This window comes from Arvicola amphibius, chromosome 11, assembly GCF_903992535.2.
Source record: "Arvicola amphibius chromosome 11, mArvAmp1.2, whole genome shotgun sequence".
Classification (NCBI taxonomy): Eukaryota; Metazoa; Chordata; class Mammalia; order Rodentia; family Cricetidae; genus Arvicola; species Arvicola amphibius.
In genome coordinates, this window is record NC_052057.2 from 3,187,178 (window position 1) to 3,210,909 (window position 23,732).

At 44.4% G+C, this 23,732-nt stretch overlaps 1 protein-coding gene across 1 annotated transcript in view; it reads right to left on the bottom strand.

Annotated features, from left to right (window-relative positions):
- Positions 1-17,606: 17,606 nt before the first annotated feature.
- The window catches only part of Dchs2 (dachsous cadherin-related 2), a 184,037-nt gene continuing 177,911 nt past the window's right edge, over positions 17,607-23,732 (bottom strand). The window contains 18 exon segments of the mRNA XM_038347950.1: positions 17,607-17,875; positions 17,877-18,074; positions 18,076-18,119; positions 18,122-18,386; positions 18,388-18,446; positions 18,449-18,557; positions 18,559-18,665; positions 18,668-19,052; positions 19,054-19,119; positions 19,121-19,309; positions 19,311-19,421; positions 19,423-19,772; positions 19,775-19,934; positions 19,936-19,997; positions 20,000-20,138; positions 20,140-20,450; positions 21,159-21,291; positions 22,698-22,984. Coding sequence (XP_038203878.1) covers positions 17,702-17,875; positions 17,877-18,074; positions 18,076-18,119; positions 18,122-18,386; positions 18,388-18,446; positions 18,449-18,557; positions 18,559-18,665; positions 18,668-19,052; positions 19,054-19,119; positions 19,121-19,309; positions 19,311-19,421; positions 19,423-19,772; positions 19,775-19,934; positions 19,936-19,997; positions 20,000-20,138; positions 20,140-20,450; positions 21,159-21,291; positions 22,698-22,984 — 3,149 coding nt within the window. The 3' untranslated portion in view covers positions 17,607-17,701.

Below are 23,732 nucleotides of genomic sequence, written 5' to 3' on the forward strand. Positions count from 1 at the left end.
TTGTCAGCATTTGTCCACTGTATATGGATGAAATATATTTCAAATAATGGTTATTTTCTGTAATAGTCCTCAAAAGCCCCATGAATATCTCCCTCTGTCTCTGCATGTGATAGCTTGTGCTGGGAACTGACTGGGACCAGTCTCAACCTAAAGGAAAGGGGAGCAATGTGCTGTGTTTGCTTCCTCTATGCAGGCTTTGTCTGGAGTGCTTGTATTCAACCAGCTGTGGGGAGATTCCATTGACAGGGTCTTGGGTCTAACAATCTCACAGAGACCCTTTGGGCAGGAGGGCACTTGACATTAATAAACATCAAACTTCCTTAGACCCTACAAAAGTCACCTGCTTCTAGGGTGACCTGAGTCCTTTGAAGGAAAAAAAATTAGGTATGTAAGTTGCCTCATTTGTCCAGATTTCCAGCTGCCTGTGCTTCTGAACTCGAGGTCAAATGTCTCTTTAAAGAGGATAAGACTATGAATGTGGAGCATTTATGCCGTGAAAGGCTCTGTTCTGAGCATTGTGTGTGGGTGAATAACCGACAGGCAGCATTAATCTCACAGTCTCACTATGAAGGGACTTAGGACTCTGGATAGGTCAGAAATGAATCCGAGATACGGTTCCAACAAAAGTCCGGGTCCAGTGTTGTGCTCTTTGGTTATGATGCATTTAATCTGAACAACAAAAAAAAATGTCTGTATGTTGGTATCATCATCCTTGGAAATGGTTTTTAAATTATGAAACAGTAGTCTGCTCTATGAAGAAATGCAAGTACTTAAATGAAATTGAATTAACTTGTCATCTCATACTGAAAATGCTAGCTATTGCTATATGATTGCTATTTCATATTTTAATGATCATATATTTTCAGGGAAAATAATTACCCAATATTATTAATCTCCTACAATTTTAGAAGTAGTTCCTCCATTATACTAGCTATGTTTCCAGTCCTTAATGTCAACAATGAGTGACTATTGTAGATATTGTCTCTTTGTGTGTTCTTACGTTGTGTATACACATTCATGCGTGTGGGTGTGGCATGTGTGGCCATGTCTAGAGCAGCTTGAAGATTGACATCAGATGTCATCCTTAATCACTTCCCACCTTGTTCTGTGAGACAGGGGTCTCTCACCGAAGCATTAGTTCAGCTAGGTGGTCTAGCCAGTGAGTTCCAGAGATTTGCTGCCCCATCCCACCCCACCAGAAGCAGCAGGGATACAGATAAGATCCACAGTGAATAGCTTTTATTAGGTTGTGATTCAAACTCACATCCTTATGTTTGCATACCAAGCATTCTTCCAACTGAGTCTTGTCTCCTACCCTCGGATATAAAATATTTTAGCCTCTTAGAAGGTTCTATGGGGAGAACTAGTCCAGAATGATCACCTTCTAGATCTTCAACTGTCTTAGTTAGGGTCTCTATTGCTGTGATGAAACACCATGACCAAAAGCAATCTTAGGAGGAAAGGGTTTATTTGGCTTGCACTTCCAATCATTGTTCGTCGTTAAAGGAAGTCAGGATAAGAACTCAAATAGGGCAAGAAGCCGGAGGCAGAAGCTGGCACAGAAGTCATGGAAGAGTACTGCTTACTGGCTTGCTCTCCATGGCTTCCACAGTCTGCTTTCTTATAGCACCCAGGACTACCAGCCCAGAAGAGGAACCACTCACAACGCCCAGGCCCTCCACCACCAGTCATTAATTAAGAAAATGCTCTAAGACTTTTCTACAGCCTGGTCTTATGGAGGCATTTTCTCAATTGAGATTCCATCCTCCCAGGTGACTATAGCATGTGTCAAGTTGACATAAAACTAGCCAGCACAATAACCAAACAAATCAATAACTTGTCTTTGAATCTAGCCATGAAGCAGAACCTCATTTAGTTGATAAAAACAAACTCCTGGGCTCATCTTCAAAGCTGTCAAGTTGGGAAGTAATTAAAGAAAACAGATCACCTGTATGTGGAGGCCAAGCAGCTCCAAGGTAAGCTCAGTGGTCACAAGGGGAACAGGAAAGCTGGTGGTGTGGTTCAGTACATCTATGGGTGCAGAAACAGTAGACTGGGGCTGAATCTCAGATGGAGGACGAACATTCAAAAGTATATAAAGAGAAAAGCTGCTGCTTCTATACGGATCCTACAGATCCTGGAGCCTAGAGATCCCAGGACAGGAAGAGGGTACCTGCTGGCTCCAACATCCTTTCTGTTGAATCAGCCTAAGCCTGGTGGGTGATGCCTGAGCACAGTGAGGGCAGATCTGCCCTATTCGGTCTACCACACTTCAGGGAGCTTAACTACTTGAAACAAAGCCCAAACCACCTTGATCTCCCTTTCAGATGTAGGCTTAATGCCCTCTGAAGCATCAAGAATAAACATGTCTTTATGAGCCATCTGAGAATTCCTTAACCAAGTCAAGTTGACATGCAAATTGCCACGTAAAAAATCTATCTGTCCTCACATTCTGCTGGTTCAAGTGGATTTCGTGTTTCTGAACTTGGGAAAACAATGCCGGAGGCTAGATCATTAAAGCACCCTAAAGTGGAAATTGGTGTTGTTTTCCATTAAACTTTGTGCAAGGGCTATGTTGGGGTCTCCTGTGTATTGGCTGAAAGAAAAAACAGGATTCTGTGATCTATGCCATTGGTTCCTGTCTCCTGTCAGGAAGGGTTTATTTTATTTTATTTATTTTATTTTATGAATGGGGAGTGCTTTCCTGCATATGTGTGTGTGTGCTCATGTCATGCCCGCTGAGGCTAGAATTTGGATCCCCTAGAACTGGAGCTACAGATGATTTTTAAACCTGCCAAATGGGTTCTGGTACTCAAAGCCAGGTCCTCTGCAAGAGCAGCTGTGTGCTCTTGACCACTGAGCAATCCCCCCACACCCTTCAGGGATGTTTAAGGGATTTCATTGCCTCTTACTGCTTAGATTATTTTGTTCAAATGCCAACACAAACAAATAAATAGAGACAAAAAGACATTATGAATGTTTGCCAGAGTTGAACATTGGGGCACACTGACATTCCCACAGATCCCAGGAGAAGCACGCAGGACTCAAAATTGTCCACAGACAACCCTGATGACCCATCTAGCACAATGCTTTTTGGGGGGCGAGTCAAGACAGGGTTTCCTTGTGTAGACCTGGCTGTCCTGGAACTCACTCTGTAGACCAGGCTGCCCTCTCTTTCAATGGCCAGTCCCTTCACATTGAACAGTCTTTCTTTTAGGCAGAATTTTACAGAGTCCATGGACCCCTGGGTAGACTGGAACACAATGTGTAGACAAGGCTAGCCTTGAAGTTGTGGCACTCCGACCACTGCCTGCCCAGTGATAGTATTATGGGTTTGTGAATCCACGTCTGGCTGACCGGGTATTCTCACCAGCCACTACAGTTTGGGTGGGAAGCATGAATGCATGAGACAGATGGGCTGTCAGCTGACAGGTGAAATATTTGGTATATTGTAATAGTCCTGGCTCTTCCAGCCTGCAGTAAGCCTTATGAGACAGAATTCTAGACAGTTCTCTACCCTTGAGTTACAGCCCTATTCTAGAATGTGGTACATTCTAGATTTACAGAAATGATTCCACAAAGCTAAAAGAATTTGAGGGTAATTCGTGGCCCTCCTGTCCGGTACTGTTTCACACCATCTGGAGACTGACACTATGTACAGCTGTAGAGAGAAAAGTCTACTTTAGATGAATGTCTGTGGTCTTGTTTCATGTGTGAAACTGTGAGAAGAAATGGGAGCACCTCGAATAGAAGCAGAAATTCTGAGAGCTATTTCTGTCTGCCTTCTGCAAAGCCACACCCCTTCTATGAATTGCTATCAACCCCCAGGTCTGCCAATAGCGTCGCCACTGTTCATAGCTATATATAAGAGCATTTAGTGTGCTGATAGGCAAATCTAATGATAGAAATGGAATCTGTTGGTCCTGGAAGCCCGAAGGTACTGCATGGCCTAGCTGGCAGGTAGAGTGAGCTGTCTCTGTATACAGGATGACATGCTGTCCTATGGAAATGATATGGATGACAAAGTCTTCCTTGGGCACTGCCACCTACTCATCAGGACATGATTGCCCCTGTGGAGTCTTTGTGGGCACACTGGGAACCCACTGCTTGCCAAACACTGATTGCTGCCTGGCACTGGGGTTTGCTGGCCATAGGGAGCGTCATCCTTTTCCTGGTCACTCACATCTCCATCAAGGAAGCCGTGTGCTCCGAGGAAACAGTGCCTGCTAAGAGTCTGTCTGGCTCTAAGGGAAGGGACAGCGAGGAACACGAATAGGACACTAGTCCTGGGTTTGCCTTTCACAGCTTCTGGGAATATCACATTGTACTTCCGAACAGCTTCCGGTAGAACACAACATGCCATGTACCCTTGTACACTTACATTTTAATTACCTCTGAGATACAAAGTCAGCCTAACTGTGCCCAGATGTCAGTCTACAGATAGAAGGAACTAGACACCTAAACTGTTACAGTTACAAATCCAGATGAGGGCAAGCCTTTAGCCAGTGGGATGAATCCCCCATTCTTGTTAGACATGGCCACAAGAGGCTGTGTTTGTTGTGGGAGGAATGTGACAGCCAAGTAATAGAAGCATTCTATCACTTCCCATATTACAAAAGCCCCCACATTTGTGTCACACACACCCTCCTCTTTATTTTTAAGTAGACAGGTAAAAAAATGTAGACGGGATGGGGAATCAAAGGCTCAGCTCCAAGGCGGCAATTAAGGCCACAAGCGACTGACATAATCAGTCACTGCGGGCTTTCTTGGGGTCACTTGACAATCAGAAAATGCCACATCACATCCATCACAGAAACAAGGGGGCTCTTTGCTCGATTAAAAGTGAGTATCTGAAGAGGCCGGCAGGGCTTTGGCTCTGTGCTTCAGCTGCAGTTACGCATAGCCCCGAGACCGCTGCTTTGCTTTCCTGGTCTTCCTCAGGAGAAGAAGGAGCAGATGCATCCTCAGCAGAAGGTGCTGGTGAAAGCACACTGCCCGAGTTTCTTCTGTAGCTCTTGAGTGAAGTCCTGTTCATCTCCAACGCCCATCCCCACAGCCTATATGAGGAAGGTTCTCCTTCAGGAAACCCTTTATCCTAGGTAGGAAGTGTGAGTGTAAACTTGGAGGCAGCCAACCTTTGTAAAGAGGATCCTCTTCTGGGTCATCCACAGCCAGAAAGCTTTAAGTGCAACCAGACTCCACCTCTCTGAGGCCAGCATTTGCCACTTTTCGGCTCATTTGTCCATGAGCAGATGACTGTAAAATGTGACAGATTACAATCACATTTGAACGCCCCATGGTCCTCTGTTTCCAAAGGTCAGAACTATTGCAATTCGTGGATTCTTTCCAGGCATTGCCAGTGCTACATATATTCTACATGTGGGCCTAATTAGAAAGATTTAGGTATCATGGTTTTGCATGGTTTGAACCTTTTACCTACGATATTGTTGCTATATGATACACTCTGCAGGACTTTAAAAATATTATGTTGGCTCATTTAATTAAAGTACTGCATTATGGTTACACCATACAATATTTTGTTTGTTTTGTTTTGAGACAAGGTTTCTCTGAGTAACAGTTCTGGGTGTCCTGGAACTCACTCTGGAGACCAGCTGGCCTCAAACTCACAGAGATCTGCCTGCCTCTGCCTCCCGAGTGCTGGGATTACAGGCGTGAGCCACCACTGCCTGCCACCATACAATTTATATCCTTACTCTTTTTGAAGAATAGCTTTATGAAATCCAGGTTTTAGTTTTGGTACCATAATGTAATAAGTATCATCATACATGTCACCTATATGCACACCGAAGACTTTTCTGGAACAAATACCCAGAAATGGAATAAGTCAGTGTGCTGGAGAGGGCAGCTAGTGTGCTCCATATAAGCCGATGTCCTTATCCTGGAGCAGAAAAAGTCTAAACTTCCATTGTACACACTCCTGTGAGTTTTCTTACTCATTTCTGAGTCGATAGCTTCACAGACATCAAATATGTACTCTGTAATGGAATTGGCCACTGTAGGATAAGAAGTCTGTGTGTAAGCCATGTATGCACTTCAGTGACAGAGCCCCTGCCTGTCATGATCAGGGCTCTGGGTTCCTATCCTCAGCACTGAAGAAGCAGGAAGTCAGCATTGCTGCAGATTACACAGAGATCACTGCCTTTTCAAACTACACCGTGACATTTTCATTTTGTTTTATTTTCACATGAACTATTGACCTCTTGTTGTCTGTTTCCGTTGTAGACTCTGAGGCGATGCACTAAGTGACCCCCAGAGCAGTTTTGTCTGTAGCAGCATAGATAACTTTCTTTATACACAAAATGAGTTAAGACTCAGAAACATTTTGTTATATTTCAGTAGAATGACCCTTGAGTTAGGAATTAAAGCAGACTCTGAAACAAGGAAAAGTATCAGTCCATTGTCAATGGCTTATTTGCTATTTGATGAGTAAAATCTGCATATATTAAAAATACGCCTGTCTGTGCAAGCTTGTGTGTGTGTGATGTAGTGCATATACATGTATTGCACATGTGCACTCTCATGCACTCGTGTGTAAAGGCAAGAGGACATCAATATCCTGTTTCAAAACTCTTCCCTGTGAGACACAGTCTCGCACTAAACCTGGAGCTTGCTGTTGTTTTGGCCTAGGTTGGCTAATCAGCAAACCCCAGAACCCTCCTACCTAGCGACTCCCTATCTCCCTGTCCCTGGGGTTTACAGGTGCTCAAAGCCACGCTCGCCTTTTTATATGGGTGCCAGGGATCCAAACATGGGCTTCATGCTAATGCAGCAAGGACTCTGACACACTAACCATCTCCCTGGTCCCCTGGGGAACACCGTAGTGGATCCTATAAAGCCGCCGTTGAAGATCTTTTCTTACTCGGAAAGACCTCTCAGGTGTGAGTCATATTATGAAGAGGTGGAAAAGAACTTCTAGTCACGTGACTGACTTAGATTTCAGATTCCAGCTTACAGTTCTCTGTACTATGGTTTTCCTCGCTGATAAAATGAAACTATGCTAGTATCTACTCTCAGGACTACTTTGAAACGTAAGGAAAATATACTGCCTATAAAACACGTGGCCATATTTGGTATATAATGGGCACTCAATAAAAGTCGCTACTACTTATCTAAGGTCACAAAGTTATTATTTTCCTCTCATGGGACATGCAGCCTGAAGTCTGAGTATCTCCAAGCCTGAGCAAGTCTTGATGAGCAAGTGAGTTTGCTGACAGCCTGGCCAGTGTAGGGAAGCTGTCTCAAAAGGAAAAAAAAAAATACACTTAGATTTTCTTGGAGTGTTTCGTTGTGTTTATTTATATAGGTCATCCTGGAAAACGGTAGGAGAAATGATTAGTTTAACCTTTCTCCATAGTGTATCCAGTTCTCACAACCCAACAAGGCAACTTCCCTAGAAGGATTTAATGTACTGCCATTCTTCAGAGCTGTGTTTCCCTGCTCATAAACGTCCTGAGGATGTGTCCCTTTCTCTTGGGATGCTCTTGACACTTTCCTCATTTGCTGTGACTTCTTTGTTCCCATGCATGAGTTTGGTTACTTTGTAAGCTCTTGTAGCTGTTAGCTGTCAGTTGTGGGGGTGAGGCTTTACCTTATCACATTTCCTTCCTTCCTTCCTTCCCTTCCTTCCTTCTTTCCTTCCTGCTTGCTTGCTTATGTACAGTGATTGGATGAAAGACATCAGTTTCTTTTTTATTTAATTGTTTGGATAGCAATGTGCTATAGCTTTTTCACCTTTCATACATCTCTTCTGGCCTCTTGTTTCTGTCCTTCTTTTTGGCCTTTGAATTCTACATATACAGAACTGGTAGAAACTTTACCACTAATCCCTCTTTCAGCAGCTCCAATGTCCAGGTTTTAGTGCATATATTCCCCTCCCCCTTATTTTTCTTTTTGAGATAGGGTTTCTCTGTGTAACAGTCCTGGCTGTCCTGGAACTTGCTTGGTAGACCGGCTGCCCCTGAACTCACAGAGATCCGCCTGCCTCTGCCTCCCAAGTGCTGGGATTAAAGGCGTGTGCAACCACCACCCAGCATATATTTGCTTTTGATATATCTTTTAATTTACTAATCCTCTCTTCATCTACATTTTATCTGATGAAAATAGAGCTATAGAGTTGTTAATTTCATGTATTTTATTTATTTAGCTTTATTGAGATGTAAACAACATACCACACAATCCATTCACTTGACATATGCAATTCAAGGTATAATCGGGTATATTCAGAGTTGCATAACCGTGACCTCAATCCATGTAGGAAATTTTTCCACCCATCAGAAATTAGATATAAGGCTACCAACCACTTACCCCAATCCCTCAATTCTTTCAGCCCCATTTCCCCATAATATATTATTTGTCTCTGTATATTTGCAACATTGTGGATGTTATGTGCACAAGATCAATGAATTCTTTCACCTGGTATAAACTTGGTCAGGATTATCTGTGTTGTAACATATGAGTACTTAACTCTTTTCTTTTGAATAATATTTGTTTTATATTAATAAAATATAAATAATATACTGCATTTCACTCAACTAGTTTTCCGCTAATTGATATCTTTTCTACTCTTGGTTATCGTGAAGCGTCTTGCCTCAAATATTCCAAGCTAAGCTTTGTGTGAAGCTAACTTTTATTTCTTTTAAATATGTCTAGAGTATAATTTCTGAAAAACAGGTTAGCACTATTTAACTTTTCAAGAAACTCCTAGACAGTTCCCACACATACAGAATCTCCTCACACTCTGCAAGCACTAGTTGAGAACCCCAGTTGCTCACATGATCCCAACACTGGTTATTGTGTGTCTCTCTCATGAAGTCTTGGGTGTGAGGTGGCAGCGTGCCTCGTGTTTACAGTTTTCTCTCAGTCTTTAAAACCAGCCTCAATTGTCTCCTAATGTTCTCTTCTCTAGCAAGGAGCTTCAAACAATCCATATGGGATAATGACAACGTATGGCCCCTCTGTGCGCCTATTTCTGCTATAGCTTTCTTTTAGCTTTAGTTTTGTGCTCTTTTGCTCAATACACCCTAGCAATAGTGGACCTGTTTATATAATGTTTAGAATAATCAATGTTCTGAATGAATTGTCTTGCAAGCAGCAAGATGTGGAACATATCACCATATTTAAATATGTCCTCCAGGTTGGGGGCAGTGGTGCACACCTGTAATTCAGGCACTGAGAGACAGAGGTAGTATGATCCTGAGTTCAAGGCTAGTTTAAGCCTGAGTTCCTGGTCAGTCTGGTCCATAGAGCTGTGCTATTGCCTGAGGAAACTTAAAATCTATGCAGATAGATAGAGTGCTCTCTTTCTCGTCCCTCTCTCTCTCTCTCTCTCTCTCTCTCTTCTCTCTCTCTTCTCCTCTCTCTCTTCTCTGTGTGTGTGTGTCTGTCTGTCTCTGTCTCTGACTCTGTCTCTCTCTGTGTCTGTCTGTCTCTGTCTCTGTCTTTCTCTCTCTCACACACACACACACACAGGCAACGCACATTTACTTCAAGCCTGAATGCATTGGCTGTATGTTCAATGAGAGCTTACCTTTTTGTGTTTATGTTTTATCTCTCCGTGGGAGTTTCTTTTTGCTTGAGTCTCTGCTGAATGCCTTCCTTCCTCCTTGTGGGTGCCCTTGATGGGGGGAAGCTTTGCTAACCAATTATCTTTAAGAGGCGGGACCAAGTTTAGGGTGTGGCTCTCTGGATCCAGAGAAAAACAGACGCACCTGTGCCCTCTCTGTGGTTCCCTCACAGCCCGGCTAAGTTTGGGACTTCTCCTTTCCAGTTTTTCGAGTTTCCCCTTATAAAATAAATAAAAATATAATCTTATAGCTAGCCTGGTTATTTCCCGAACCTAGCTAACTTCTGCAGTTGCCCTCAGTACTAGTTCTTCTCTTCTCAAAATTGACAGACTTTTCTTTAGCTTCTCAGCCTTGATTTTCCTTAGTTTTTAAAGGGCCAGAGTTATTTCCTCATAAGCTTACAATAGGAGTAAGTTTTGTTTGCTTTTTTTTCTTTTTTATTCCCAATTTAACATCATATTCTTTGTTCCTGGACAATGTCTGTGAGGTATTACACATTTCTAGTCTCGTATTCTCTCCCTTCTGCCTTCATTTTGGGTAGCTGTCATGTATTTACCTTACCAGGATGGGCTCCCACTACACGTCAGTCTGTAACATTTACATCCGTGCTCGGCTCCACAGCTACACAGCATTCAGGTCTTGGGGGTGATGCTTATCTGCTATTTCTTGGAAGCCAGAAACTCAGTCCTTGGTTTATTCTTTAGGATTAGTTTCTATGCTCTTACAAATTTTACATGTGCGCGCGTGCGCGCGCGCACACGCGCACACACACACACACACACAGAGGAGAGATGGGAGAGAGAGAATGAGAAAATAAAAGTTGGCCAATATTACCTTTCGGTATCTCAGCATCGGCATAGAGTCTTGTACCCAAAGGCTGCTGCTGAGATTCAGTCAGCACCACGATTCCTATCTGGCGCGTGACAAGGCAGTTTTATCTGCTGTTCCTTATTTTTCTCTCCAAGTTCAGAATTTAGAATATAGCTTGTTATTAACTTAAGACTTTGGCTGATTTTTACATAGAATAACCCTTCCAATATGAGATTCGTAGTTTGGGTTTTGTATGGGAAAATTTTATTCAATTACGAGTCTGTGCTTGTTCTGTTCCATTTCTCCCCCAGGAATTCCATGTCTGAGTGTGCAACCATTTTCCCCCAGCCTTATAAGTCTATGCTTTCTAAATTCCTTTGATCATGTTTCAGTTGCATTTTGTGCGGTATTTTTGTTTCTAATTGTTTTCCTTTCCATTTCCTTTCCTGTACTATGTTCACTTATTCTAGTCATATTTTGTTCCTCCTGGTTTAGGTCTTCTAAAAATTTTCTATTTTAATTTTATTAGGTTTTATCTTCTTGGCATATTCTTCCAATTGGGTAGCTATCCCATCCTTCTCCTTTTTTTGATTAACATGAAACTTGTATTGATTTTGTGACTTTAATTTCCTTTAGTTATATTGAAAATATTAAGCTAAAGTTTTATTGGACTTATGCTTCACAGCCCATTATCCAGTGCTCAGTATTTTAGGTTACCTCATGTCCACAGCATTCTCTGTTGCTCCTGCCTTACTGGGAGGGTCTTCTTATATTTCAAGAATCGGTAGATAGGGATTAAGTGGCAGCCAGTCCAGTAGGCATTCCCAGATCATAGCTGGGAAGAACGTCTTCTGCATCTGCTAAGGTTTACAAGCAGAGTGGTGTGACTCCCTCCGCCTTCTTGGGTTAACAAGCAGAATGGTGTGACTACTTCCTCTGCCTTCTCAGGTTTGCAAGCAGAATGGTGACTCCCTCTTCCCTTCCTTCATCAGGTTTACAAGCAGAATGGTGTGACTTCCCTCTTCCTTCTCAGGTTTACAAGCAGAGTGGTGTGACTCCCTCCGCCTTCTTGGGTTAACAAGCAGAATGGTTTGACTCCCTCTGCCTTCTCAGGTTTTGCAAGCAGAATGGTGTGACTTCCCTCTTCCTTCTCAGTTTACAAGCAGAATGGTGTGACCTCCCTCTTCCTTCTCAGGTTTACAAGCAGAGTGGTGTGACTCCCTCTGCCTTCTCAGGTTTACAAGCAGAATAGTGTGACTTCCTCCACCTTCTCAGGTCTTCTCATCCCTCTCTATCTGTTTGCTTGAATTCTTCCCCATCACGCACTATTCACTGGGACCCCAGTTCTTCCCACGGGGAATCTCAGTTGGGTTTCTGCATCAACAGCTCACATGGCCACCCCACACAATCTTACCTCAATCTTCCTATTCAGGCACACTTGAGAAGGTTCCACTCCAGGTAGACCTGAGGGTGGATTTTTTGGTGTCCCCACAGTTTTCTGTCTCAACAAGTCGGACCATTCCCCTTTGCTTGCACGGCTGCAGAGGTGTGACCATCGACTGTCCTTGCTGTGTTTTACAGTATGTAAGAATAGCCTCCTTTAGTAGAAGGAGTGCTACCCACAGGATTGCAGTCTCACTAATCCAGAGGATCTGGCATCTTGTAATGGGAATATTTCAATATGGAGATCAATTCTTGCCTTTACTTGCCCTTACTAGGATATATTTCTGTCTTCACGGCTGTTTGTGGCTACACTATCTTTTTTTCTATCCTCACATCTTTGCTTTTACTCACTGACTGTAGTTGACAAGTCCTCTTTTTGCTTTTGGACTTCTTCAGTCACTGATGCAAACGTTAATCCTGGGATATTTTCTTCTTTGTACGTTCATATTCCTGAAGGGTCTCATCTACTTATCCACTGCCGAGCCTTTGAGGCCATACACTGAAGCTTCTCCACCCCCTAAATGCTCTCCTAACCCACATGCTCGTGTATAAATCTCTACACTCCTACATCCAATCCCATGTCGAGAACTTGTGCCCCCACCTGCAGTATAAACCGTCACTATCTGAGATCACTGAAGGGATGGCCTCCCAGAGTCCCGCGACTGCCGGTATCTCCTGGCCGGTACCTGGGTTACTGTTTGCAAGTAGCCAGCTCACCTTTAAAAGTGTAAGCCAGATAATGTTGTGTGCCACTAACAATTTTCTGTCAAGCCTGAACACAATCTGAAATCCAGCAAAGCCTGTGAGGCCCCCTACAGTTAGAGACCGCGGTAAGCTTCTTCCCGCTGCTTCGCTGCTGCTGCTGCTTTCTCCTCACACTGAGTTCTAGACCCTGGCTTCACCGTTTCTCTGACACTCCAGGCGTCTCCTGCTCCAGTTTCCTGCCTCAGCTGGCGGATCCGGCCTCGCGCGGACCCCATCCACTCCGTTTCCGTTTCGGTGTCGTCACCCCCAGCCCCTCCCCAGTGGCCGATCTAAACAGCACTGTGTGCTCCTGCTGACCTTGTCAATTTGCTGTCTTCCTGATGAAATGGAATTCTGTGAACCCCTCGTACTCAAGCCGGTGTCAGAGAACTCTGACCCCTGCCTGCGATACTGTAGAAGCCAATTAAACATAGCTTATAGAGCTCTTCTCAAATATCATCTCTGATGACTTTTATAGTCTTGATTCCACACCCATCAGGCTGGCTACCTCCTTGTCGCATTGAAATAAACCAATCGGTAGCCTCACTCTCTTTTTTATTTTAGCTGCATATTGTACTAAATTTCATTTATTCATCCACTAGAGTTCATTTTTTTTTTTATTGCTAGCATGAAGAGAAAAAATGACTTCTTACGTCATACTGTCCTGATACTTTTAAAAAACACAACCGACTTATTTTAAAAGATGTATTTGTGTGTAGGTGTTTTGCCTGCAGCTTTGTATGCTCTCCCTGAGCGTGCAGTACCCACAGAGCCCAGAAGAGAGCGTCAGATCTGCAGAACTGGAGTTAACAGATATGGACCACCATGTGGGTGGTACGAACCGAACCCAGGTCCTTTGCAAGAGGGCTCTACGCCATCTCATCCAGCCCCATACCTTGATTTTTAGGGATATTATTAGCTAATCTGTACGGTTGCCAAACATTACTTGCAACATTTGTAATAAATATCTCTTAGAAAGTCGTGTTTTACTTATATATCTGAGTAAATTTTGATGTGCACATTCTGGCATTCTGCAACTTTGTTCTTTCATGCTGAGAAAATTCCTCTCTGCTAGCCATGGATAGCGATGGTTTATTACAGAGTCAAAATAAATTAAGCCAGCATACTTGGCTATGTCAATGTGCTGTCCGCAAGCAATATGTTTTAAAGACATTGCTTACAGCGTGTTTCTAAATATAACCTGAAACTCAGACGGTGTCTGTGTGCATCATGGGGATGGGAGAGAAAGAGATAAAATTTCATCTCAGAAGGACATTCTGTTTTTTGGCTTTCCAAAGATATAGGGGGCATTTGTCCTTATCTCTCTCTGGCCCTGCAATTGGCCAACAGCAAGGAACTGTGTAAGAATTCTCACCTACTGGGTTCAAGGCCTGCAGCAGGGCACAGTGGGTCACCACTCCACGCCCTATCACACATCCTAAACTCATTCTCAAACCGCCTGTTGCTTCATCACACAAGTGGAAGCCCAGGCCTTTGCCCCGAGGGTTGACTATCTAACAATTGAGACACATTTGTTTAGTTTTCTAAACCAAATAATTCTATTCTCATTCAAAGATGCAGTTGCATGTCGGTATTTATTTGGTAGGCCTATCCCCCTTCCTGTTACTCACTTTAGAGTTTCGTGTCTAGTTCAATGAGTAAAGCTATATAGATGAAGACAGTAGGGTGTGCTAATTGACATTGAATAGCCAAGGGCTAAGTTAATAGGAGAAAGGGTATGGTTTCAGAGCCCAGCCATTTGGTTCTGGGTCTTTCTCAAGGCTGCCATTTACTCTGTTTCAAATTAACTCTTTTTTTCATCTACATGAATCAGAATAATTCATATCACTAGAGTCCAAAAACATGAATTGTTGAACACAAACAATTGGCTCTGTCCTGTATTTTAGACTGTGCTTTAAAAATTGGGTAAATGTAATATTTGACAGTGAGAATCAAGAAATTCCTGCTTACTTGGTTTATAAGTCTGAAGTTCTGTGGTGTTCCAAGGACAAAGCCCTGCAGAGGGAAGGGACCTAACCCTAATCTCTCCTACCGTCTCCTTCTGGAATCTGCCCACAGTATGCTTGTGTGTGAGAGAGGGCTGCAAGAGAAAATGCAAGAGAGTTTTCATACCAAATGCATTTTAGTTAAGCTTCACCTACCATTACTTTATACATCATAAGAAGGGAGGGGAACGAGATTCCTCAAAAAGGGACCTCACAAAAGACAGACGTCTCCATAAATCCTTCGCAGGTCAGGACCCGCTTTCAGGAGTTTCACGCCCTTCTGTTTCCCTGCATATTTCTGCTTGTGTCTGAAGTTTGTCCACTCAAACGCTCACGCTCACGCTTTAGCCACCACCCCCTTTCTCCTTTCCTTCTTCTGATGCCTAAAAATGGGTCGAAGCCCACACTGGGACACGTAGCTTAGGAGCTAGCAAAGCTTCTCCAGCCGCCAGCTATCCCAGAATTCCTCTGGTAGAGTGATTGTTTTTTTTTCATTCCAACCTTTCTTCACAGTCAAACAACCTGCTCTATCCTCTCCACCCGAGTGCTGTGAAAGATAACTTCCACAAGCTTATCTAGAAAATCTCCACCGGCCGTGTTCACTTTGCATTTCGCTGCTTTGGAACAGCATGGTCATACTCGGACCCTCCGTCTGCGTGTGTTCGTCCTAGTGTAGAGCATGCGCACAACGGCAAAAGGCAACAAAAGCAAGCCGTGTTGGAAATGATGAGCTAATAGTTAACTTTCACCTCTGGAGCTTCTAGAAACACAACGGAGAAGTCGAGGACAAAGGTGGTGGGGAAACAGATCCTGCCCCTGTTGGAAATATGCATACATATCGAGCTATCAAACATCCATCTACGAGGGCTTGCCGGTAGTGAGTAAACACCTTTCGAATTCTTAAAACAGTGAAATGAGCAATTCCCTAAAGACACAGCATTTCCCCCTATATTTTGCCCAGGAATCCGTTTTGGAAAGCTGATCCACTGATTACTTCTGGGGTGTAGCATTTGGACATCCATTTGGTACTGATTTACACCAGGATTTTTAAGGCTGCCAACAAGAAAGTCCAGAATTTCAGGCAGCCAAAATTCCACAAGAGACAACTGTCTTTTATTTTATAGCTTTATGAATTTGGGGCTTAATATGATTTTCCACTAACAAGTTCTGTACCCCCTCCCGAGTGCCAAAGCAGGTGTAGAGATCAGCAAAGTAAACACGGAACAGATGACTTGAAGAAGACAGTTGAAATTGTGTTGTTTACCTTAGGAAAGAGCACTCTGGTTAAAGGGCCGACATGGATTCCCTGAGGAGGCTCTTCCCCACCATCTCCACGTCTTACCCTCCACTGGACTGTGGCCGTCACTCCGTGGTTGCAGCGGCGCTAGCAACGGGATTAATAAAGTCATCAATTAAAGATACTGCGAAATGTTGGTACAGAGATCCACATATGTCTTGTCATATGAAATAGCAGGGGGGGGGGAACACCCACAGAATCATGTTCAGTAATAAGTCAAAGGTAAAAACTTAGGAAAAGGTTAGGATGGGTAACTCCCTTTTTCTACAAAAGCCTAAGTAAGTGGATAACCCATTTAAAAACAGGCATTCGTGGTTAACACATAAATTCTGCTACAAAGTAAAGCTTTCACGTGTAATTGGCAGAGAAAACACTATGAGTGCATTCTTATGACCAACCACGCCTCTGCTGAAACAGTCAAGAGACAACCCATTGGCACAGTGAAATAATTATAGTTTTGTGGATTTCTTTTGTCTTTTAGCAAAAATCATTAAATTTCTTCTTCAGATGCCCCGGAGATAAGGAGAGACATGAATCAGTGCTCTAATATTTAAATGGCCTACATGTGATTTCCCTAGCATTCCAGCTTATCCAACCTTTCATGGCCATCAACACTTGCTGGTTACTAATGTGGTTTAGACACACGCTCTGGATTTGAGTCAGCAAGAAGATATACTCATATTCTATCAGCATTGGCAGCCACGGAACTGCTGGCCTGCTCAGCCAGATATCAAACTGCACCTGCAACAGTTTTAAGCAAATGCAAATACCTCACCTAGTTCCACAGGTGGTATCCATGGAAACAATCAATAGAACTACTTCCAGAGTGGAAGCCCACCTCATCTACCGAGAAAATTACCCAGATGCATCCGAGACTTCTCACTGGAATTCCCAAAGGTGATCCAAAGCCTGGCTCCCACCCCGCCCCCATCCCATGGGAGGGTGACTTGTGGATCATCGTCTTTGGGATACACTCAGCCTCCTAACAGGGAAAAGCATCTCTGACACCCTGTTGGTACCATCGGAGAGCAGTGTGGCACTTCATGTGAGCACCTGTGTGAAGTCTTACTGCGTCTGAGTAATTTTCTCAGTGGATCAGGTGGGCTTCTGACATAGGAACCGTGTAGAGCGAATTCTTTGTACCGTTGCGGAACTGTCCCAGGTAACAACAAAGAAATGATAAGTAAATGGAAGAAAGACTTCTGACACCCACCCTGAACTTTAATAGTAGAAACTTTCATATATAAAAAGAACTTCATTTAAAAATATACTGCTAAATTCCTCTATGAAAATTATAATTAGCTAGTAACATAATTTCATCTACACAAACTTTAAAAATGGGCATTGACTAGATAAATTATCTCATACACAAAGTTACTATATGTCGAAGAAAATAAAATGAAATAATTTCTATAAATTAATCTTTCAAAGTCTCTTATCTGGACAGAACAGTGGAGGGGGTACAGTTTTGTAGAAAAGGCCTAGATAACATGTCTCTGCTAACAGACAGATGCCTAAGCATCCTCCTGTTAATTTCAGCCGTACATCGAAAACGTCCTTTCTGCTTCGTTCAATCAAGAATTCTTTTTGGGCCATATCAACCCAGAGTTATGAAAAAATTCCAGTCATAATTTCTGATGAATACTCAAATCATAAATTTTAAACATTAAAACAAATAACAAAAAACCAGGAATAACACAAACAGACTAGTTAATGTCCACATATGTGTGTCCTGAGAGCAACCCAAAAAGTCTAAAAGACGAAATAACTTCTCATTAAGGCGGGAGGAATTTCGAGAAACTGAAACGGGCGAGATTTCACAAGTGCTGTCTATACGAGATTCCCCGATGCTGGGTAAGCACGAACCCCTCCTGCCAGACCTTGCGTGTGTCTTTTTGTCTGTCTCTGCCGAGTGCTGAATGAGCAGGGAGCCAACACCACAACCTCACTACACTTGGGACTTCGTCGTCAGCTTTCAGTTCACGGCATGGCGCCACGTCCGTGTGTTCCTACAGATTCTCCACCTGGCAACGCTGGTGACCTGGTGGGAGTCTGCATCGTCAGTAGGGAAAGGGATGGCGAGAAGCTGGGCAGCATGGCTTCTGGTAGAGAATCGTCATAGTAGGGAAGGGGCGATCGGGGGAGTTTATGAAGAGTCTGACCCAGGGTGATGGCTGGCATTCGCGGGGGAAACCGCCTTGATCCCAGGCTGTGCTACCGCTGTTATCAAAGGGGCGGAAAAACAAAAGATGTGTCTTTTGGAACGCCAAGCATCTGCAAATGTTCGTCCTTTAGTCTGGCAAGGTCGTTAAACACGGAGGCGAGGTGCTGGAACTTGGGTTCCCAATTGAGGAAGTAATCCCAGGCGTAGCTGTCTCTGGCACCACCAGCAGAGGCTGTCTGAGTGGAAAGAGATGTGTACCTTCCTTCCTGACTGACTGAAGAGGCAGACTCTTTCCTGCTATCAGCCAAAACGCCTGCTTTGGCCTCTCTTTTCCTGGAATAATCCGTTATTTTGAACATAGATCGCCTCACGGCCTTCCCCTTCCTCTCCTCCCTCAACACGTGACTGACTTCCATCACCTCAGTCCCAGCCATCACATCTGTCTCTCCTGACAGGCAAGAAAGCTGATCAGAGTCCCTGGGGATGCCCGAGTCTGGCACCCTGGACCCCCCGGTCACTCAGTACAGAATCTGAGTCCTTTCTGTAAGGCTGCTCGTTTATCCTCTGGATTTCTTTATCTTCTGCGGTCTCTCCATCCGCAGAGCAGTGGCCGCTGGACGTGAATGCCCGTACAGGTGGAGGATGTCTTCCTCCATGGCATTCATTAGGTTCAACCACTCAGCAGGCATCACTCCACCAGACCCTGCCATGTCCCCATACTCCAGGGTCTGCTGCCCAGCCTGGAGCTTACCTGGAGCCCCTGTCAGTCGGGGATCGTCCTGTGGGGATGACAGTGTCTTCTCCTCATAACTGGGTAGTGGGTTTTGGGGCTTATGTCTTAAAATCAGTCCGAGTAGAGTGCAGACAAGTAAAAGGAACACTAAAAAGGAGACCACAAGACTGATGGAGAAACTGTGGGCAAACACTGCTCTGTGATATCCTTCAGATGGCAAAGAGATATTCACAAAGACAGTGCAGGATGCGGACTTGGAGCTGGGCTTGGGGGCTGTGGGCAGTTATTCTCACTTCCAGGGTGTCTTCTTTGTTGAGCTGACTGTTTATTAGGAAAGGGGGCTCCAATCCAATAAATATTGCCGTTCGTTTTGTTTACTGAAAAGAGAGGGGATGGAGTTCTGAGGGAGTAAAGAACAACCCCATCATCACCATCGTCTGCATCTGAGGCTTCCACTCTGCCAATCAGCTGCTGTCCTTGGCCTTCCTCAGGGAGACTGAAAAAGTACTGGTCTTGAGTAAAGATGGGTTTCAAACTCATCCATCCCTTCGACTTCCACCTGGACCTCCAGGGAAGCCGTGGCACCACCTCTGTCTTTGGCCTGAACCATGAGGCAGTACTTGGTAACACGCTCATAGTCCCAGCGTCTGCTCCGCTCGAATGTCCCCCCGTTAAAGGGTCAATGACAAAGACATCCTGATAGGGTGCATCCCATGTGTGACAAAACAGGGTGAGGAAATAGAGTAAGTCACTTCTCCATAAGGCCCGGCGTCAAAATCCAGGGCACGGACAGAGCACACGACGGAGGGAGCAGGCAGGTTTTCAGGAGCAGCGCAGGTCAGGGTGGAGGACATAAACTGAGGGGCGTGGTCATTGTCATCTAAGACACTGATACGCACAGCAGCGAAAGAAACGTGTGTCTCGTCTGCATCAGCAGCTTGGACAGTTAAAGTGAATGTTATCATCTCCTCGTAATCCAGAGGTTTCACCAATAAAGAACCCCAGTTCTCTCTTCTAAGTAAAAGTGTCCCTTCTCGTTTCCAGAGATGATGTCATAGCTGATTTCCGCGTGGGAGCCCACGTCCTGGTCCTCTGCCGACACCGCAGTGATGTGACTCCCGACAGGGGTGCTTTCCTTGACGTGGGCACGGTTACTGCCGACTGCTGAAGGTGGGCACGTTGTCATTGACATCCATGACTTCTATTGCTACAACAGTGTGGAACTCAGAGGAGGGCAGCCATGGTCAGATGCCAGAATGACAAGCTTGTGGCTGGCCTTGGCTTCTCTGTCCAGAGCACGAAGCAACACAAGAGCCCCACCCTGCTGATGGGGATATTCCAAAGGAAGGGGGCTGGTTTTCAATGTGGAAGGAGTTGTCTAAGTCGCCAACTGATGATGGAATACTCAGTGTGTGTGTTTCAAAAGTGTAGTCACGGTCAAGGGTTGTAAACATCATGAGGGTGCTTCCAATGGGAGCATCCTCCCTCAAGCTGATATTGTAGTGCCCCGCCGTAAACTCAGGAGCATAGCCGTTCACGTCTTGTATTTCTATCTCCACGAGCGTCAGAGCCCTCAGCGAGGGAGTTCCGCCATCGCTGGCTTCAACGAGAAGTCGAAGCGTTGATATTTTATCCAGAAGCAATGGAGAACCAGTAGTAAACATGGTGCCTGAAAATAAGAGCACGAGTCAGAGCTGTGGACTCACCACTCAGGGTCTCCTGAGCCAGCAACGCTTGGTGCGTGTGCACATGCGCACTGCTCCTTGCTGGACTTGTGACGTTACAACAGTGCAAATCGATTCCATAATTATTATATGTATATAAAAGTTTCAAAGCTAATCACAAGTTACAATTAAATGTGCTCCTTGAGACTGCCTTTGCCACATCTTTCCTGGATTTTATCTCTGTACAGTAAATTGTTTGATTATTACTCTTATCTCTACTGAGTCTATGGCACTATTGCTGAATACTTTTGCACTGGGTAAACAGCTTCTACACTCTGTACGAAACTCTCATTAATGAGTTGATTCTTTAGACATTATTTTGATTCTTGCTGAGTCACAGAACAGCTTCCTAAGCCCTGTTGGTGGGACACATGAACGTGGGTGTCACCCTATGGGTGGTTGGTGGTGGTTGTGGGGTGTCTTTGCATTTCTTCCTGCTGAGCAGCGTTTAACTAAAGCCCTTTGTGTTCTAGCCACTGAGAAGCTGAAGAAGAGCCACTGTCATTCCCTCTGTAGGTAAGAAAGAAGCAGTGTCCGTGACCGCAGCGAGCGGGAGGAGCCGGGGAAGACTGAGTTAGAAACACTCAAAATGGATGCTTTCACCTTTCTGTGCTGTCACTGACGATGCCCTAAAGTCTCCATCAGTGACTCACCGTTCCTGGGACCAACTGCAAATCCCTCCGACGATGAGAGGATCCTGTAAGAAATGTCCTCACTGCTCTCTACGTCTGTGGCAGACAGGGTCAGCACAGAGGACCCTCCGGGTGCTAGTTCAGGAACTGTGACCTGAGGACAAAAAGGACAAAGGCATCATGCTTGCAGGTATCTTATCCTCAGGAGCAGGGGCAGAGCCTGACGTCATGCCATTGGTTTTGACTCAAGAAGCTACCCGGTCTGCCTTCCATGGGCCTCGTTGTGGTTGGATGAAAATGACCCCCACAGGCTCATAGGGAGTGGTACTACTGGGAGGTGTGGCCTTGATGGTGTAGGGGTGGCCTTGTTGGGCAAAGTGTCCCTGGTGGTGGTCAGGCCCAGGGTGACACTTCCTCTTCCTGCTGCCTATGGATCCAGATGTAGAAATCTCAGCAACTTTTCCAGCACCATGTCTGCCTGCATGCTGCCAGGACTCCCCACCATGATGAGAGTAGATAAACCTCTGAACCTGTAAGCCAGACCCAGTTAACTGTTTTCCTTTATAAGTGTTGCTGTGGTCCTGGGGTCTCCTCACAGCAATAAAACGACTAAGACAGGCCTGTTGATGTATAAAGTTGATGTATCGAAGCGATTATGTTAATAGTCCTTGGGTTCAGAAAACAATTTTAATTTCACTCATTCTGGTTCTTACTATGAAACGTTTATTTCTAGATTTTTTTCTGAATGACAGAAGTTAGTGCAATCACTAACTTCATATCAGATGTATTGATTACGTCCCGCAAGCAAGGTGTCAGGGAGGATGGTTCCTTAGGTTAAGTTCTCATGTTCATCGTCTTTCCTTGGCTTCACTGGAGTTCTGGGATACATTTCCAGTCTCTGTCCTGACTGCTTTAACACAGAGTCTGCCCTAAAATCTAAAGTCTCCTGGATTGGCTCACCATCTGTGTGAAATTTTAATCCAAAGAATGAACCTGTCCAAAACTTTGTCAGATCGTGCAAATGATCTCCTCTTCTCTGTGGCCTTAAAAATCCAGGGCCAAATTCCAATTGTTGTGAACACCTGAACTCCAACTCCACACCACACACACACACAAAGGAGAACACACAAAGGCTGGTGGTCCGCACACTCGGTTAAACTGAAATAAATGAGCCAAGTAATTCCAGCTGATTTCTAGTCTACAATATGATAGGTAAGCCAGCAGCAATCACTCGGGGTGACAATAGTGAAGATTGATAGCCTAGGCCAGACCATCAGTGGTGGAAGGCTGACACCACTCACTGTTATTATTTATTTTATGTTATGTTATGTGTATAGGTGCTTGGCCTGCATGTCAGTCTGTCCCCATGCACATGCCCGGTGTCTGTTGAGCTCTAAAGAGGGTGTCAGACCCCCTGGATCTGGAATTACAGAAGGTTGGGAGTTCACATGTAAGTGTGGGGAAGAGACTCAAGTCCTCGGGAAGAAGAGGCAGGGATTTTAACTTTTCAGCCCTCTCTCAGTCCCATTCCCCATTCTTTCTAGTTTTCCACCTCTTTACCTGATAGATGTCTTGAGAAAACACTGGAGGGTTATCATTGACATCCAGCACACGGATGATAAGGGAACCCTCTGTGTGGTGTCCTGAATCAGAAACGCGGACGATCAGTTCGTATTCAGCAACGTCTTCAAAATCCAGTGTTTGTGCCAGTACCACAACTCCTGTGCCCCGATCGATAGCAAACTTGGCTCCGGAGTTGCTCCCTTTGACAAAACTGAAGGTGAAAGCTGGATTCAAATCCGCATCATGAACGGATACCCGAGCCACGATTACACCAGGCAAAGAATCTGCAATCATCAGGACCAATGTCAGCTTCCATTAAATTCAGCATCAAAAGACATTACTTCAATCATGGAACCCACGTATTTTCATTTTAAATATAAAATGATTTTCTTTTTTTTTTTCTGGCATGATTTCTCATGTAAAGCTCATTACAGGCTAAATCAAAACACAGAAGAATTTACCAGTCCAATAAAAGTGAAAAATCTACCACAGAGGAGAAAATTGGGGAAGCAGGCTATACTCCAGATTTATATTACAGTTTCCCACTGTATGCTTACAGCACATTCCAGATTCAGAAGCCATTCTGAATGCCTTCCTGTGGCATACAGTGTTGACTGAGTTTTCTGTCCTACACGGTTCCCGCAATTGTTAAGTCCCAAATAAATCACTCAGAGGTCTACATTAGTTATAAACTGATTGTCCCATTAGCTCAGGCTTCTTATTAACTCTAATAACTTATATTAGCCCATTATTCTTATCTGTGTTAGCCACGAGGCTCGTTACCTTATTCGGCGAGGCAGTCACATCTTCCTTCTTCTGTGGCTGGGCCAAAACTGCAGAGGATTGGGCTTCCTTCTTCCCAGAATTCTCCTGTTCTCATTGACCCACCTCTACTTCCTGTCTGGTTGTCCCGCCTATACTTCCTGCCTGCTACTGGCCAATCAGCATTTATTTAAAATATAATTGACAGAATACAGACCATTGTCCCACACCACTGTTCCTATGTCTAAGCAGACACTCTCAGGAGTGTAG